This window comes from Callithrix jacchus, chromosome 4, assembly GCF_049354715.1.
Source record: "Callithrix jacchus isolate 240 chromosome 4, calJac240_pri, whole genome shotgun sequence".
Lineage (NCBI taxonomy): Eukaryota > Metazoa > Chordata > Mammalia > Primates > Cebidae > Callithrix > Callithrix jacchus.
Genome location: NC_133505.1, coordinates 106,646,946 through 106,664,441, shown reverse-complemented (window position 1 = coordinate 106,664,441; position 17,496 = coordinate 106,646,946). Strand labels below are relative to the sequence as shown.

Sequence of the window (17,496 nt, the reverse complement as noted above, 5' to 3'; positions counted from 1 at the left end):
TTCCTTGAGCAGTGGTTTGTAGTTCTCCTTGAAGAGGTCCTTTACATCCTTTCTTAGTTGTATTCCTAGGTATTTTATTCTCTTTGTAGCGATTGTGAATGGGAGTTCGCTTATGATTTGGGTCTCTTTTAGTCTGTTATTGTTATACAGAAATGCTTGTGAGTTCTGCACATTGATTTTGTATCTGAGACTTTGCTGAAGTTGCTTATCAGTTTCAGGAGATTTTGGGCTGAGATGATAGGTTCTTCTAAATATACAATCATGTTGTCTACCAATAGAGACAATTTTACTTCCTCTTTTCCTAATCATTTACCCTTTATTTTTTTTCTTGCCTAATTGCTCTGGCTAGAACTTACAATACTTTACTGAATAGGAGTGGAGACAGGGCATCCTTGTCTAGTGCTGGATTTCAAAGGGAATACTTCCAGTTTTTGCCCATTCAGTACGATATTGGCTGTAGGTTTGTTATAAATAGCTTTTATTATTTTGAGATATGTTCCTTCAATACCTAGTTTGTTGAGAGTTTTTAGCATAAAGGGCTGTTGAATTTTTTTGAAGGCCTTCTCTGCATCAATTCAGATAATCATGTGGTTTTTGTCTTTGGTTCTGTTTATGTAATGGATTACGTTTATAGACTTGCATATGTTGAACCAGCCTTGCCTCCCTGGAGTGAATCCTACATGATTGTGATGTATAAACTTTTTGATGTGCTGGTGTGCCAGTATTTTATTGAAGATTTTTACATCTGTGTTCATCATGGATACTGGCCTGAAGTTTTCTTTTTTTGTTGAGTCTCTGCCACGTTTTGGTATCAGGATGATGTTGGTCTCATAAAATGATTTGGGAAGGATTCCCTCTTTTTGGATTGTTTGGAATAGTTTCAGAAGGAAGAGTACCAGCTCCTCTTTGTACATCTGGTAGAATTCAGCTGTGAACCCATCTGGACCCGGATTTTTTTTTTTGGTTGGTAGGCTATTAATTGCTGCCTCAACTTCACCCTTGTTATTGGTCTGTTCAAGGTTTCAACTTCTTCCTGGTTTAGGCTTGGGAGGGTGCAAGTGTCCAGGAATTTATTAATTTCTTCCAGGTTTATTGGTTTATGTGCATAGAGTTGTTCGTAGCGATCTCTTATTGTACTTCGTATTTCTGTGGAGTCAGTGGTCAGATCCCGTTTATCATTTTTTTGTTGCATCTATTTGTTTCTTCTCCCTTTTCTTTTTTAATCTGGTTAGCTGTCTATTTTGTTGATCTTTTCAAAAATCTAGCTCCTGGATTTATTGATTTTTTTAAGGGTTTTTTTGTGTCTCTATCTCCTTCAGTTCTGCTCTGGTCTTAGTTATTTCTTGTCTTTTGCTAGCTTTTGAGATTTTTTTGATCTTGCTCCTCTAGCTCTTTCAATTTTGATGATAGGGTGTCGATTTTAGATCTTTCCTCCCTTCTCTTGATTCTCTGGTGGGCATTTATTGCTATAAATTTCTCTCTAGACACTGCTTTCAATGTGTCCCAGAGATTCTGGTACATTGCGTCTTTGTTCTCATTGGTTTCAAAGAACATCTTTATTTCTGCCTTCCTTTCATTGTTTCTTCATTTGACATTCAGGAGCCAGTTGTTCAATTTCCATAAAGTTGTGCAGATCTGGATAAGTTTTTTAATTCTGAGTTCTAATTTGATTACACTGTGGTATGAGAGACTGTTATGATTTCCATTCTTTTGCATTTGCTGAGGACTGCTTTACTTCCAATTATGTGATCAATTTTAGAGTAGGTACAATGCGGTGCTGAGAAGAATGTATATTCTCTGGATTTGGAGTAGAGATTTCTGGAGACGTCTATTAGGTCTGTTTGGTCCAGATCTGAGTTGAAATCTTGGATATCCTTGTTAATTTTCTGTCTCGTTGATCTGTCTAATATTGACAGTGGAGTGATAAAGTCTCCCACTGCTATTGTGTGGGAGTCTAAGTCTCCTTGTAGGTCATTAAGAACTTCCTGGGTGCTCCTGTATTGGGTGCCTATATATTTAGGGTGGTAAGTTCTTCTTGACGCATTGATTCTTTTATCATTATGTAATACCCTTGTCTCTTTTGATCTTTGTTGGTTTAAAATCCATTTTATCAAAGACTATGATTGCAACTCCAGCTTATTTTTGCTCTCCATTTGCTTGATAAATCTTCCTCCAACCCTTTATTTTGAACCTATGTTTTGTCCTTGCACATGAGATGGGTTTCCTGAAAACAGCACACCAATGGATTTTAACTTTTTATCCAGTTTGCCAGTCTGTGTCTTTTGACTGGGGCGTTTAGTCCACTTACATTTAAGGTTAATATTGTTATTTGTGAATTTGATCATGCCATTTTGATGCTAGCTGGATGTTTCTCCTGTTAGTTGTCACATTTTCTTCATTGCGTCGATGGTTTTTACCATTTGGTACATTTTTGGAGTGGCTGGTACTGGCTGTTCTTTTCCTTGTTTAGTACTTCCTTCAGGAGCTCTTGTAAAGCAGGCCTGTTGGTGATGAAATATCTCAGCAGTTGCTTGTCCATATAGGATTTTCTTTCTCCTTCACTTATGAAGTTTAGTTTGACTGGATATGAAATTCTAAGTTGAAAGTTCTTTTCTCTAAGGATGTTGAATATTGGCCCCCACTCTCTTCTGGCATATAGGGTTTCTGTGGAGAGATTCACTCTGAGTCTGATGGGCTTTCCTTTGTGGGTAACCTAATCTTTCTCTGTGGCTGCCCTTAGTATTGTTTCCTTCATTTCAACCCTGGTAAATCTGACAATTATGTGCCTTGGGTTGGCTCTTTTTAGGAATAACTTTGTGTTGTTCTCTGTATTTCCTGTACTTAAATGTTGGCCTGCCTTGCTAGGTTGGGGAAGTTCTCCTCGATAATATCCTGAAGAGTGTTTTCCAGCTCAGATTTATTCTATCCGTCACATGCAGGTACATATGTGAAACATAGATTAGGTCTTTTCACATAATCCCATATTTCTTGGAGGCTTTGTTCATATCTTTTCACTCTTTTTTCTCTATTCTTGGCATCTCATTTTATTTCATTGAGTTGATCTTCAATCTCTGATATGCTTTCTTCTGCTTGGTCACTTTAGTTACTGAAACTCGTGTATGCTTTGTGAAGTTCTCGTGCTGTGTTTTTCGGCACCATCAGGTCGTTTATATTTTTTCTAAGCTATTTATTCTAGTTAGCATTTCATCTAACATTTTTTCTAGATTCTTAGTTTCTTTGCATTGGGTTAGCACATGTTCTTTTAGCTTTGAGATGTTTGTTATTATCCACCTTCTGAAGCCTGTTCCTGTCAATTCATCAGATTCATTCTCCATCCATCTTTGATCCCTAGGTGGTGAGGACTTGTGATCCCTTGGAGGAGGAGAGGCATTCTAGTTTTTGGTGTTTTCTTCCTTTTTGCTCTGGTTTCTTCCCATGTTAATGGCTTTATCTACCTGTGGTCTTTGTAGTTGGTGACTTTCGGATCGGGTCTCTGAGTGGACATCCTTTTTGTTGATGTTGAAGCTATTTCTTTCTGCTTCTTAGTTTTCCTTCTAACAGTTAGGCCCCTATGCTGCAGAACTGCTAGAGATCCACTCCAGACCCTGCTCGCCTTGGGATCTTCCATGGGAGCTGCAGAACAGCAAGGGGTGATGCTGGTTTCTTCCTCTGCTATCCTCATCCCAAAAGGATACCCACCAGATGTCGGCCTGAGCTCTCCTTTATGACGTGTCTCTTTGGGTATACGGGGGTTGGGGAGTTGCTTGAGGAGACCATCTGTAACTTATAGGAGTTCAAGTGCTGTGCTGGGAGCTCCACTGTTCCCTGCCAAGCTGCTGGGCAGGTACCTTTAAGTCTGCTGCAGCTGAACTTATAACTGCCTCTTTTCCCAGGTGCTCTGTCCTAGGAAGGTCAGCTTTATTTATAAGTTACTGTCATGCTGTTGCCTTTTTTCATGGATGCCCTGCCCCGCACGGAGTAGTCTAGTCACAGTCTGCCAGCAGAGGCGTTGCTGAACTGCAGCAGGCTCTGCCCAGCTGCTGTGTGAACTGCCTCAGTATTGCTGGACTGCCTCGGTAGTGGGGGATGCCCTTCCCCTCACTGAGCTGGACGGTCCTGGGTCCAGCTGCACTTGCTGCAAAACTCTCAATCCAGAACATTTTAGATTGCTTGTTCTGTGGGGTGGTACCCACTGCGCCAGATAGCCTGGCTCCATGTTTTAGCCCCCTCCCTTTCAGTTGAATGGGCGGCTCTGTCTCCCAGACATTTCTGGCACCAGTGGAAACAGCTGCCCAGACTTGTGTGAGTTTCTGTTCACCAGCCCAGCACTGACTGAAACCACCAAGCTGAAAACTTATGGTGCTTTTCGGCCTGGGAATCTCCTGATCTGTGGACAGTGAAAACTTGTTTAGAAATGCAGTGAGCACTCACCCTCTACACTGTTCTCACTGGGAACTGTACTCCAGAGCTACTCCTATTCAGCCATCTTGGATCCTTCCCCTTATGCTGGTTTTCAAAGGGGATGCTTCCAGTTTTTGTCCATTCAGTATGATATTGTCTGTGGGTTTGTCATAAATAGCTCTTATTATTTTGAGATAAGTTTTACCGATATCTAGTTTACTGAACATTTTTAGCATGAAGTCGTACTGAATTTTGTCAAAGGCCTTTTCTGACTCTATTGAGATAATCGTGATTTTTGTCACTGGTTCTGTTTATGTGATGGATTACATTTATTGATTTGTGTATGTTGAACCATCCTTGCATCCCAGGGATGAAGCCAACTTGATCATGATGGATAAGCTTTTTGATATGCTGCTGGACTCAGTTTGCTAGTATTTTATTGAGGATTTTCACATCGAAGTTCATTAGGGATATTGGCCTGAAATGTTCTCTCTCTCTCTCTTTTTTTTTTTTTTTTATCTCTGCCAGGTTTTGGTAACAGGATGATGTTGTCTTATAAAATGAGTTAGGGAGGATTTCCTCTTTTTGTATTGTTTGAAATAGTTTCAAAAGGAATGGTACAAACTCCTCTTTGTACCTCTGGTAGAATTCAGCTGCAAATCCATCTGATCCTGGATTTTTGTGGTTTGTAGATTCTTAATTGCTGCCTCAATTTCAGAACTTGTTTTTGGTCTATCCAGAGATTCAACTTCTTCCTGGTTCAGTCTTGGGAGGGTCTATGTGTCCAGGAATTTATCAGTTTCTTCTAGATTTTCTAGTTTTTTGTTTTTTGCACAGAGCTGTTTATATCCTTCTGAAGTTAATTTTTTATAAGGTGTAAGGAAGGGATCGAGTTTCAGCTTTCTGCATACTGCTAGCCACTTTTTCCTACTCCATTTATTGAATAGGGAATCCTTTCCCCAGTGCTTGTTTTTAACAGGTTTGCCAGATGGTTAATACAAAGATCAGATGGTTGTATTTCTGTGGGATTATTGTTTTTATTGCATCTATTTGATTCTTTTCCTTTTTCTTCTTTATTAATCTGGCTAGTGTTCTATCAATTTTCTTGATCTTTTCAAAAAAACACAGCTCCTGGATTCATTGATTTTTTTTTTTTTTTTTTTTTTGAAGGATTTTCCTGTCTCTGTCTCCTTTACTTCTGCTCTGATCTTGGTTATTTCTTGTCTTCTGCTAGCTTTTGAATTTGTGTGCTCTTCCTTCTCTAGTTCTTTTAATTGTGATGTTAGGTTGTTGATTTTAGATCTTCCTGCTTTCTCTTGTGGGCATTTAGTGCTATAAATTTCCTGCTACACACTGCTTTAAATGTGTTCCAGAGATTCTGGTACGTTGTGTCTTGTTCTCCTTAGTTTCAAAGAACATCTTTATTTCTGCCTTAATTTCATTATTTACCCAGTAGTCATTCAGGAGCAGGTTGTTATGATTTTCTGTAGTTGTGCAGTTCTAAGTGAGTTTCTTAATCCTGAGTTCTAAGTTGATTGCACTGTGATCTGAGAGACTGTTTATGATTTCCATTCTTTTGCATTTTCTGAGGAGTGTTTTACTTTCAATTATGTCATCATTTTAGAATAACTGTGATATGGTGCTGAGAAGAGTGTATATTCTGTTGATTTGGGGTGGAGATTTCTGTAGATGTCTGTTAGGTCTGCCTGGTCCAGAGCCGAATTCAAGTCCTGCATATCCTTTTCAATTTTCTGTCTCATTGATCTGTCTAATATTGACAGCAAGGTGTCAAATCCCCCACCATTATTGTGTAGGAGTCTAAGCCTCTTTGTAGGTCTCTAAGAACTTGCTTTATGAATCTGGGTACTCCTGAATTGAGTGCATATATGTTTTGGATAGTTAGCTCCTCTTGTTGCATTGATCCTATTACCACTATGTAATGCATTTTTTTCTCTCTTTTCATCTTCGTTGGTTTAAAGTCTGTTTTATCAGAGACCAGAAGTGCAACCCCTGCTTCTTTTTGCTTTCCATTTGCTTGGTAAGTCTTCCTCCATTCCTTTATTTAGAGCTTATGTGTGTCTTTACACTTGAGACAGATCTCCTTAATACAGAACACTAATGGTTCTTGACTCTTTATCCAATTTGCCAGTCTGTGTCTTTTAATTGGGACATTTAGCCCATTTACATTGAAGGTCAATATTGTTATGTGTGAATTTGATTGTGTTATTATGATGCTAGCTGGTCATATTGCCTGTTAGTTGATGCAGTTTCTTCATAGCGTTGATGGTCTTTACAATTTGGTATGTTTTGGCAGTGGCTAGTACCAGTTGTTTCTTTCCATGTTTACTGTTTCCTTTGGGAGCTCTTATAAGGCAGGCCCGATGGTGACAAAATCTCTCAGCATTTGTTTGTCCATTAAGAATTTTATTTATCCTTTGCTTATGAAGCTTAGTTTGGCTGGATATGAAATTCTGAGTTGAAAATTCTTTCCTTTAAGAATGTTGAATATTGGTGTACACTCTCCTCTGGCTTATAGGGTTTCTGCCAAGAGATCCACTGTTAGTCTGATTGACTTCCCTTTGTGGGTAACCTATCCTTTCTCTCTGGCTGCCCTTAACATTTTTTCCTTCATTTCAACCTTGGTGAATCTGACAATTATGTGACATGGGTTGCTCTTCTCATGGAGTATCTTTGTGGTGTTCTCTGTATTTCCTGAATTTGAATGTTGGCCTGCCTTCATAAGTTGGGGAAGTTCTCCTGGACAATATCCTGAAGAGTGTTTTCCAACTTGGTTCCATCCACCCCATCAGTTTCAGGTATACCACTCAAACGTAGATTTGGTTTTTTTGCATAATTTCATATTTTTTGGAGACTTGGTTCGTTTCTTTTCACTCTTTTTTCTCTAATCTTGTCTTCTCACTTTACTTCATTGAGTTGATCTTCAATCTTTGATATCCTTTCTTCAGCTTGATCAATTCAGCTATTGGTACTTGTGTATGCTTCACGAAGTTCTTGTGCTGTGTTTTTCAACTTCATCAGGTCCTTTATGTTCTTCTTTAAACTGGCTATTCTAGCTAGCAGTTCCTCTAACCTTTTATCAAGGTTCTTAGCTTCCTTGCATTGGGTTAGATAGAACATGCTTCTTTTGCTCAGAGGAGTTTGTTGTGACCCACATTTTGAAGCCTTGAATCAATTCGTCAAGCTCATTCTTTGTCCAGTTTTGTTCCCTTCCTGGTAAGGAGTTGTGATCCTTTTTGGAGGAGAACAGCTGTTCTTGTTTGGGGAATTTTCAGTCTTTTGCACCAGTTTGTCCCCATCTTCATGGTTTTATCTACCTTTGGGTTTTGAAGTTTGTGACCTTCGGATGGGGCTTCTGGGTGGATGTTCTTTTTGTTGATGTTAATATTATTCCTTTCTGTTTGTTGGTTTTCCTTCTAACAGTCAGGCCCCTCTGATACAGGCCTGCTGGTGTTTACTGGCGGTCCACTCCAGACCCTGTTTGCCTGGGTATCACCAGCAGAGGCTGCAGAATAGCAAAGATTGCTGCCTGTTCCTTTCTCTGGGAGCTTTGTCCCAGAGGGGCACCCACCAATGCCAGCCAGAGCTCTCCTGCATGAGGTGTCTATTGGCCCCTACTGGGAGGTATCTTCCAATCATGATACACAGGAGTCAGGGGCCCACTTAAGGAGGCAGTCTGTCCCTTATCAGAACTCGAACACTGTGCTGGGAGATCTGCTTCAGAGTTGTCAGGCATAGCTGCTAAAGCTGTGCCCATTGCCATCTCTTCCCCCAGGTACTCTGTCCCAGAGAGATGAGGATTTTATCTATAATTCCCTGACTGTGGCTGCTCCCTTTTTTTCAGAGATGCCCTGCCCAGAGAGGAGAAATCTAGACAGGCAGTCTGGCCACGGAGGCCTTCCTGAGCTGTGGTGGCCTCTGCCCAGTTCAAACTTCCTGATGGGTTTGTTTATACTGTGAGGGGACAACTGCCTACTCAAGCTTCAGCAATGGCAGCTACCCTTCCCCTTCCCACCAAGCTTGAGTGTCCTAGGTTGATCTCAGACTGCTGTGCTGGAATTTCAAGTCAATGGATCTTAGCTTGCTGGGCTCCATTGTGGTGGGACCTGCCAAGCCAGACCACTTGGTTCCCTGGCTTTAGCCCCCTTTCCAGGAAAGGGAAGGGTTCTGTTTCACTTTCCAGGGGAGTGAAAGCATTCCAGGTGCCAATGGGGTTTGAAAAAGGAAAAAAAAAAGCCTACGGCTAGTTCACTGTCTGCCCAAACACCTGCCCCGTTTTGTGCTTGAAACCCAGGGACCTGGTGGCATAAGCACTGGAGGGAATCTCCTGGTCTGCAGGTTGCAAAGACTGAGAAAAGCTCAGTATCTGGGCCGGAATGCACCATTCTTCCTGGTACAGTCTCTTGCACCTTCCCTTGGCTAGGGGATAGAAATTCCTTGACCCCTTGGGCTTCCTGGGTGAGACGCTGCCGCATTCTGCTTCAGCTTGCCATCCGTGGTCTGCATCCACTGTCCAACCAGTCCCAATGAGAAGAACTGAGTACCTTAGTTGGAAATGCAGAAATCACCTGCCGTCTGCATTGATCTCACTGAGAACTGCAGACCAGACCTATTCCTATTTAGCCATTTTGCCAGTAATCCTTCAATTGTAATATAGATGTTTAGTTTTATAAATCCCTCCAAAGTACTGTTCTAGTGATGTCCCACAAAATCTGATATGTTTTTATTTTCATTCAGTGCAAAATACGTTCTCATTTCCTATTTTATTTTTTCTTTCAATCATGAGTTATTTAGAGGTGTATTACTTAGTTTCTAAATATTTAGGATTTTCCAGAGATCTGTCTGTCATTGATTTCCCATTTAATTTTCTTGCAGTCAAAATATCACTTGAAATTTGTTTTTATGGCCCCCTAATATGATCTATCTCAGTAAATAGTCTCTGTGTTCTTGAGAATAAACATATTCTACTGTTTTTGGGTTCTGTGTTTTACAAATGTCAGTCAAGTCAACTTAGTTGACAGTGTCGTTCAATTCTATATTCTTGTTTACTTTTTCCACTTGTTTTAGTGATTATTGAAAGATGAGTATTGAATTCATCAGCAATACTTGCGATTTTTTTTTCTTTTTCTCCATGTACTTGTACAGATTATTTTTCATGGATTTTGAAGCTGTTATTCAGCACATAAATGGTTCTGATTGTTATAGCCTTCTGATTGATTGGCTCCATTATAGTTATGAAGTTACCATTTTTATCCTTGAAAATAATCTTTACAGGCCGAGTGCAGTGGCTCACGCCTATAATCCCAGCACTTTGGGAGGCTGAGGTGGGTGGATCACGAGGTCAAGAGATCGAGACCATCCTGGTCAACATGGTGAAACCCGTCTCTACTAAAAATACAAAAATTAGCTGGGCATGGTGGTGCAAGCCTGTAGTCCCACCTACTCGGAGGCTGAGGCCAGAGAATTGCTTGAACGCAGGAGGTGGAGGTTGCAGTGAGCTGAGATCGCACCATTGCACTCCAGCCTGGGTAACGAGAGTGAAAACTCCGTATTAAAAAAAAAAAAAAAAAAGAAAAGAAAAGAACCTTCGCTCTGAAATCTACATTGTCTGAAATTAATATAGCCACTCCACTTTTCTTTGAACTACTGTTAGCATAGCATGGCTTTTTCTATTTCTTTACTTTTAACATATTTGTCTCTCTATATATTAATATATACATAGCTACACACATATATATTTATTTATATATGTATATTAGTGTTTGGTAGCAGGCAAACATATATAGTTGGCCCTCTGTGCCCATGGGTTCTGCATTCATAGATTCAATCAGTTGCAGATAGAAAATATTCATAAACAAACAGAAAAATGGCTGCATTTGTACTGAACCTGTATAGACTTGTTTGTTGTCATTATTCCCTAAAAAATATAGCATTTACATTGTATTAGGTATTGTAAGTAATCTAGAGATGATTTAAAGTATACAGTAGGATATGTGTAAGTTATATACAAATACTACACATTTTATATAAGAGACTTGAGTATTCTATGGATTTAAGTATCTGCAGGGGGTCCTGGAATCAATTTCCCATGGAAACCATGGGACAACTGTAGTTGAATCATGCTTTATTACTACGTAGATAATGTCTGACTTCAATTGGAGTTGTTTAGACCATTTACATTTAATGTGACTGTTGATATGCTTAGGTTTAAGTATATAATCTTATTTGTTTTCCACAGATTGTTATTGGTTTCTAATTTAATTTTGTTATGACATGAAAACATACTTCACATGTTCCATTTTTTTTATATTTTTGTTCTTTATCTTTGCCTTCATTTGGATTATTTTAAAAAATGTATAGATTCAGGTTGGTACGTGTATGGATGAATTACATGGATATGTTGTGTGTGAAGTTTGGGTTTCTAGTATACCCATCACCCAAATAGTGAGCATTGTACCCAATAAGTAATTTTTCAACTCTAATCCCCCTCCCACCCTTCTTCATTTTGGAGTCCCCAGTGTCTATTAATTCTATGTGTATACATGTCCATGTGTACCCATTGTCTACCTCCCACTTATATGTGAGAACATGCAGTATTTGATGTTCTGAGTTATTTCACTTAGGATAATGGCCTCCACCTCCATTTATATTACTGCAGAAGACATTATTTCATTCATTTTATGACTGCATAGTATTCCATGGTATATACCACATTTTCTCTATTCAGTTATCCATTGGTGGACACTTTAGTTTATTCCATAACGTTGCTATTGTAAATAGTGCTACAACGAACATACCAGTGCAGATATCTTTTTGATATAATGATTTCTTTTCCTTTGGGTAGATATCTAGTAGTGGAGCTGCTGGGTCAAGGGGTAATTCTATTTTTAGTTCTTTGAAAATAGATTAGTTATTTCTTATCCTCCATGGTGACTTTCTAGCTATAACACTTGCATTTTGCTATTTTAGTGGTTGCTTTAAAATTCATGGTGTACATTTTTAACATCACAGTCTATCTTCAAATCATATTTTAACATTTCACATATACTAAGAGAACCTCACGATCTTATACCTCCATTTCTCACCTACTAGAAGTTATGCTGTTGTGTCATATATCTTACCTTTTCATGTATTATAAACTCCATAATGCATTATTTATTATTTTGGCTTAAACTATCATTTTTTATTCAATGATATTAGAATAATAACAAATTCTTACATATTTATCCATGAAATTACCACATTTAATGCTCTTTATTTCTTTGTATAGGTTCATATTTTCATCTGGTATAATTTGTCTTATGCTTAAACAATGACTTTAACATTAAGCAGATCAGCTGAATTATTTCAGCTTTTGTATGTTTGAAAATTCTTCACTTTTGAAAGATTTTATTTTTACTGAATTTAGCATTCTAGGTTGATAGTTGTTTTCCTTACAGTAAATTAAAGATGTTGCTTCACTGCTGCCTTATAGTATTATTTCTGATGAGAAATCTGCCTTTTTATCTTCCTTCCACTATATGTAACATAGTGTTTCCTCTGGCTGCTTTTCATATTTTCTCTTTATTAGTGATTTTGAGCAATTCAGTAGTGATTAATTATGGTTGTGTAGTTTTCATTTTTCTTTGGTTGAGATTTGTTGAACTTCTCAAATCTATAGATTTATAGCTTATATCAAATTATTTTCCAGTTACCATTTCTTAAAATCTTTTTCTGCCATGCCTCCTACAAAGTATATTAGGCCACCTGAAGTTGTGTCACATCTCATTAATGCTGTGTTGATTTTTAAAATTCCTTTTTCTCTTTATGTTTCATTGTTAATAGTTTCTATTGATGTCTTTAAGTTTATTAATTTCTTCTTCAGTGTTTATTCTTCCATTAATAAAATTCAGTGTATTTTTCATCTAAGACATTGTCATGTTTAGCTCTAGAAATCTGAATTGAGTAGTTAGTTGTCATTAACTTTTTTAAAATGTAAAATACAGTTGCAACAACTGTTTTCTTAGTCTGCTAATTCTGAAATCTATGTAAGTCCTACGTTTTCGTTAATTGATTATTCTCCTTGTTATAGATCCTCTTTTCCTGCTTTTCTGTATAGTTGATAATCATTAATTGGATGCCATGCCTTGTGAATTTCACCTTCTTGAGTACTACATATTTTTGCATTCCTATAAATCTTCCTGAGCTCTGTTCTAGAATGCAGTTAATTTACTTGAAAGCTGTTTGATCTTTTTAAGTGTTGCTTTTTGACTTGCTAGGCAGGTCTAGAGTAATATTTATCTTAGAGCTAATTATTCTCCACTACTTAGACAAGGCCTTCTTCATCTCCTCAATGCAGGACTCCTCCATCCAGGTGCACCTGGATTCCCTCTTACTACATCACAGTATGGTAACTCTTCATGCAGTAAGCTGAGGCAATGCTAATGGTCACCTAGCTTGTTTTCTATATATCAGGGATCATTGTCTTTCATAGTTTTATGTTCAGCATCTTGAAGACTGCTGTCTCATGGGTTTCATCTTTTTCTTTGGAGGAAGGGGCAGTTGCAGTAGGAGGATAAATCCAGCCCCTGTTTGAATATTAACATATCCAATATATGTTATGTCTGATATAGGATTCATATCAACATTCATGGGCAATGTCAAATAACTACATATTTGGAAAAATAGGATTTTTATTTCACAACAAACACTAATAAATAGATCAGTCTATTTTTTAACATAACAGTTCACTTTGTAGGTTCAGTTGGTACTTCTTGACTGATATCATGAAGACTACTTTTTACTACTCTACCCTAAAAAAACCCTAAGGTGAAAAATGGAAACATTCCAGAACAATCTGACTGTGATATAATTGGTTATAATAAATAGTAACTTAATAATTCTGCTCTTCACCCTTTCTCATCTTGCCAATCCTACCCTTGCCCTTTTCTCCAGCCCTGTCTTATTTCTTCTATTTATTCACAAGATCTTAAGTTAAACATCACTTTTTCAGAAAGCTTTCCCTGACCCTCTAAAATAAGTAGGTCCCCCAACTGAATTTCCATTCAACACTCTGTATTTTTACCATATCATAACATTTATTATACTTTATAGAATTTGTTTATGGTAGATAAACAATTTTTCTGATGGGCTCTCAGCTTTTGGTTCACTACTGTGGCCCCAGTCTCATGCATAGTGTGTGATGCCTAGTAAATACTCTATTATTTTGGTTGACTGTAAATACAAAGGAACATTCATGAATTTCACATAGATTGTACATTACTCACTATCATTAATGTATTAATGATAGTATTGAACAAGCAAAATTCTAAGGGATATGGTGATTTTTCTTAGCCATGTTTTAAATGTCCGTAGTTAAAGCTAAGAAGTGCATTAATTATTATACTTCGATTCAGCATTGTGGGGCTTTTTTTTTTTTTCAGGATGCAGAAGAATATACAGATTTGCCAGTGAGACACAATGAAGATAACATGAATAGTGAACTGGCAAAATGTCTTCCCATTGAGTTAAATCCTCATTCATTTGACAGCCCTCATACCAAAGCCCATCTCCTGCTACAGGCACATCTCAGCCGAGCCATGCTACCTTGCCCAGATTATGACACTGATACCAAAACCGTCTTGGACCAGGCTCTCAGAGTATGTCAGGTATGAAAGTCATTCTTAATACCTATGTATGTTTTCTCTCATCATTCCTGCCCTGTTTTTTCTAGTTTTAGGATAAAATGTACTTGCATTTAACAACTGTATGGTGGCATTGTTGAGAAACAACTGGTTGATCGTATCAAGAATCTCCAGCATAAAAACAAATGTAAATGAAATAAGATGACAGTTTCAGTCACCCATTCTACTAAACTGTATTGAAGGCAAACTATGTGCCAGATACTTTTCTAGGCACTGAGCATATAGTAATGAACAAGACATAAGAGTCCCTTCTGTTATAGACTTTCACTCAAGATGAGGAAGACTGACAATTTAAAATGTAAATTAATAGGTAATAACTACTATTTTTAAATACTGCTATTTTTTTTAACAATAAAGAATTGTAAAGGAAATAAAGAGAAAGATGGAGGGTACTGTTTGTACTATTTTTTAATATGATATTCAGAAACTATCTCACTAATAAGGTAACATTTAACAAAAAATAAAGAAGAGAGTGAACCATAGGGTTTCTAGAGGTTTGTATTCCAAACACTAAGAAAGTTCTCATATAGGAAATTACTTGATACATTCAAGGAATATCAAAGAGGCTTATTGTAAAAAAAGATCAAAAGAGATGGTTAAAACAATAAAAATAGTGAGAAGTATGGCAGTTTTTACACTTTTTAAATATCTTTAATATCCAACTTAATAGAGATTTAACTAGATTTATATATCTCCCTTTACAAAAAACATAAAATGTCTATTGCAATAGGATGTTTTAGTTGAAGTATATGAAAAACAAAAAACCAGCCTAGAGAGGTAGGTAGTCTAAAAAGAGAAGAGTTTGAAACCATATCAATGACCTTTTTATACCTTAAGTGCTCTAGTGCTAGAAAAGCAATGATGGTAGTTTGGTCAAGTTAATATGGTTGAGATTGATGAGAATTGGTCAGATACTGAATATTTTTCTAAGGAGAACTAACAGACTCTTCTAATGAACAAGGGTTTTTAGGGAAAGCAAGGAAACAAAGATGATTTCAAGGCTTTTCTCCATAGCAACTGGAAGAATGGAGCTGACATTATTGGGAGATGATTGTGAGAAGAGCTGGTTTTGGTGGGGGAAGAATACCTAAAGGATTATGATTATAAAGGATTTCGATTTTCTACTTTATACCTTTTTTGGACATGATCATAATAAGAACCCATTTTTAAAATTTTCAAAATTTAAGGTTTTTAAAGGTAGAGTAAGTTAGTCTATATAAATATATGTATGTACAAGAATATACATTATGAAATTATTTGCAAAGTTAAGGCTTGAAAATAATCTAAGTATCTCTCAGACTATTAGAACACTATGAAATATTACAATTCCATTTGTGAACTCTGCATTTATGTTGAATGTCCATATCTATATACAAACATATACCCAGAGAGGAGATCCAGAATGGTGTCCACCAAAAGATTAACAGTAGTGGTACCTGGATAGCAGGATTTGGGGTGATTTTTAATGTCTTCTTTATGCTATTCTTAAATTGTTTGAATGTTTTAAAATGAGTCTCAAGTATTTTTATTATCAAAAATAGCAATGTTACTGTTTTAGAAACTAGAAGTATTATAAAAAATAGAGTAAGCTCAAGTTATCAAAAATTGGAAGGGATGTAAGGCTATAATAAACATATAACACGTTTTTACATTCTTTTGTAACTAACACATGGTTTACTTATTGAGGAAGGTGATTTGCTACTGCTTATTAGTCACACTTCACAAAGGTTAAAGGTCCTGAAGTTTTAGCTGTTGCCCTGGATACTCATTTGTGTTTCCTATAACTTCTTTTCCTCTCTCAAACACTGACTTGTTAATGAACTCTGGGGTCAGAAAGGGTTGAAGAAAAATGGCAAGATAAATTAAATTTTTATACTTGCAGATATATTGATTATGTATTATAATTTTTGTATGTATATCACTTCTGAAACCTATATTGCATGACCAACTCATTGATTCTTTTTTAGCATTCAGTCAATAATGATTCAAAAGCTCTATAATAATCTAGGAAATTTCTTAAAGGAGTCTGTTTCTAAATTTACTTTTAAGGAAAAGGATTCATTCAAGTACTTTTATCCTCTATTAGATATTTTTATATACTGTGTGTGTGTGTGTGTGTGTGTGTGTTTGTGTGTGTGTACATGTGTACATATATATATATATCCTTATATACAGTATCCTGGGATAATATTTATATTTCTTGAATATTGTTGATCCTTCCAATTAGAATGTAAAGAGAAATTATTTTCTCTTTAATTATAAAAATAATACACTTCATTGTAGATAATCTGGAAAAGCAGGATGCTAAAATTAAAGTCATTCATAGTAATTATATCTTCATCCACATGAATATGAGGCTTTTTTTTTTTAGTGAATTTTTACTTTTTTAAATCAACTCTTGCTTTGAAATAAATTCAAGCTTACAAAAAGTTTTTAAAATACTACAATGAAATTCTCTTATACCTTTTACCCAGCCTCTCCTAAAGTTAACGTCTTAACTCAATGTTGGTCCAGTTCTATTAACAAATCTACAGACCTGTTCAAATGTTGTCAGTATGAATTTTATCCCAATAATTGCCTCTTCTCTCTCTACCATGATTCAATTCAGGATCTCATAGTTGTTACGTCTCCTTCATCTTCTCTTTCTTGGCAATTGTGAAGAGTACTAGGCAGTTATTTTATGGAGTTATCCCACAGTTTGGATTTCCCTGATGTTTCCTTATGATTACATTTAAGTTTGTGGTATTCTTTGTCAACAATACCATACCAGTAATGGTTTGTCTTCGTAGTGTATCATATCAGGAGGCTTTTGGCAGATGTATTTGGCAATGATATGCTTTATACAATTGAGGTGGTGTCTGCCAGCCTTCTTCTCAATAAAGCTACTTTTTTTCTTTTGTAATTAATAAATATATTTTGGGGAGAAACTTTGAGATTACATAAATATCCTGTTTCTTGTCATGCTTTTGAACATTATTTTCAGGATCCATTGGTGATATTTGCCTGGAACAATTATTACTATTGTGATTTTCTTTTTTCATCATTCTTGGAATTACAATACAAGGAAGAACTTCCCTTCTCCTCCATTTATTTACTTTATTCAGTTATTTATTTATATAAGTATAGATTCATCCCCAATGTTTCTTAAATAATACCTTGCATTCTGGTATCTTGTTCTGTCCCTGCCAAGCCTTGGAATTGGCGCTTTTTTTTTTTTTTTGAAAGAAAGAGAAAGAGGGAGAGAGAACAGGAGTCTTGCTCTATTGCCCAGGCTGGAATGCAACCTAAAAATAGGTATTAAAAATCTCTTTTATGCCGATAATCGTGCTTAACAGCGGAGACAGGAAGGAATAAGGGAAGAAAATAACAAACGGCCAACCAATATTTCATTTAA

The 17,496-nt window shown here is 36.7% G+C and overlaps 1 protein-coding gene across 9 annotated transcripts in view; it reads left to right on the top strand.

The window, feature by feature from the left end:
• Positions 1 to 17,496, top strand: part of ASCC3 (activating signal cointegrator 1 complex subunit 3) — a 369,134-nt gene that overhangs the window by 320,745 nt on the left and 30,893 nt on the right. For all 9 annotated transcript variants that reach the window (XR_013534438.1, XR_013534439.1, XR_013534440.1 and 6 more), the window contains one exon: positions 13,842 to 14,066. Coding sequence is in view for 4 of the 9 variants with exons in the window: in XM_002746863.7 (XP_002746909.4) it covers positions 13,842 to 14,066 (225 nt within the window). In the remaining 5 variants the exon portion in view is untranslated. The remainder of the gene's footprint in view (positions 1 to 13,841; positions 14,067 to 17,496) is intronic.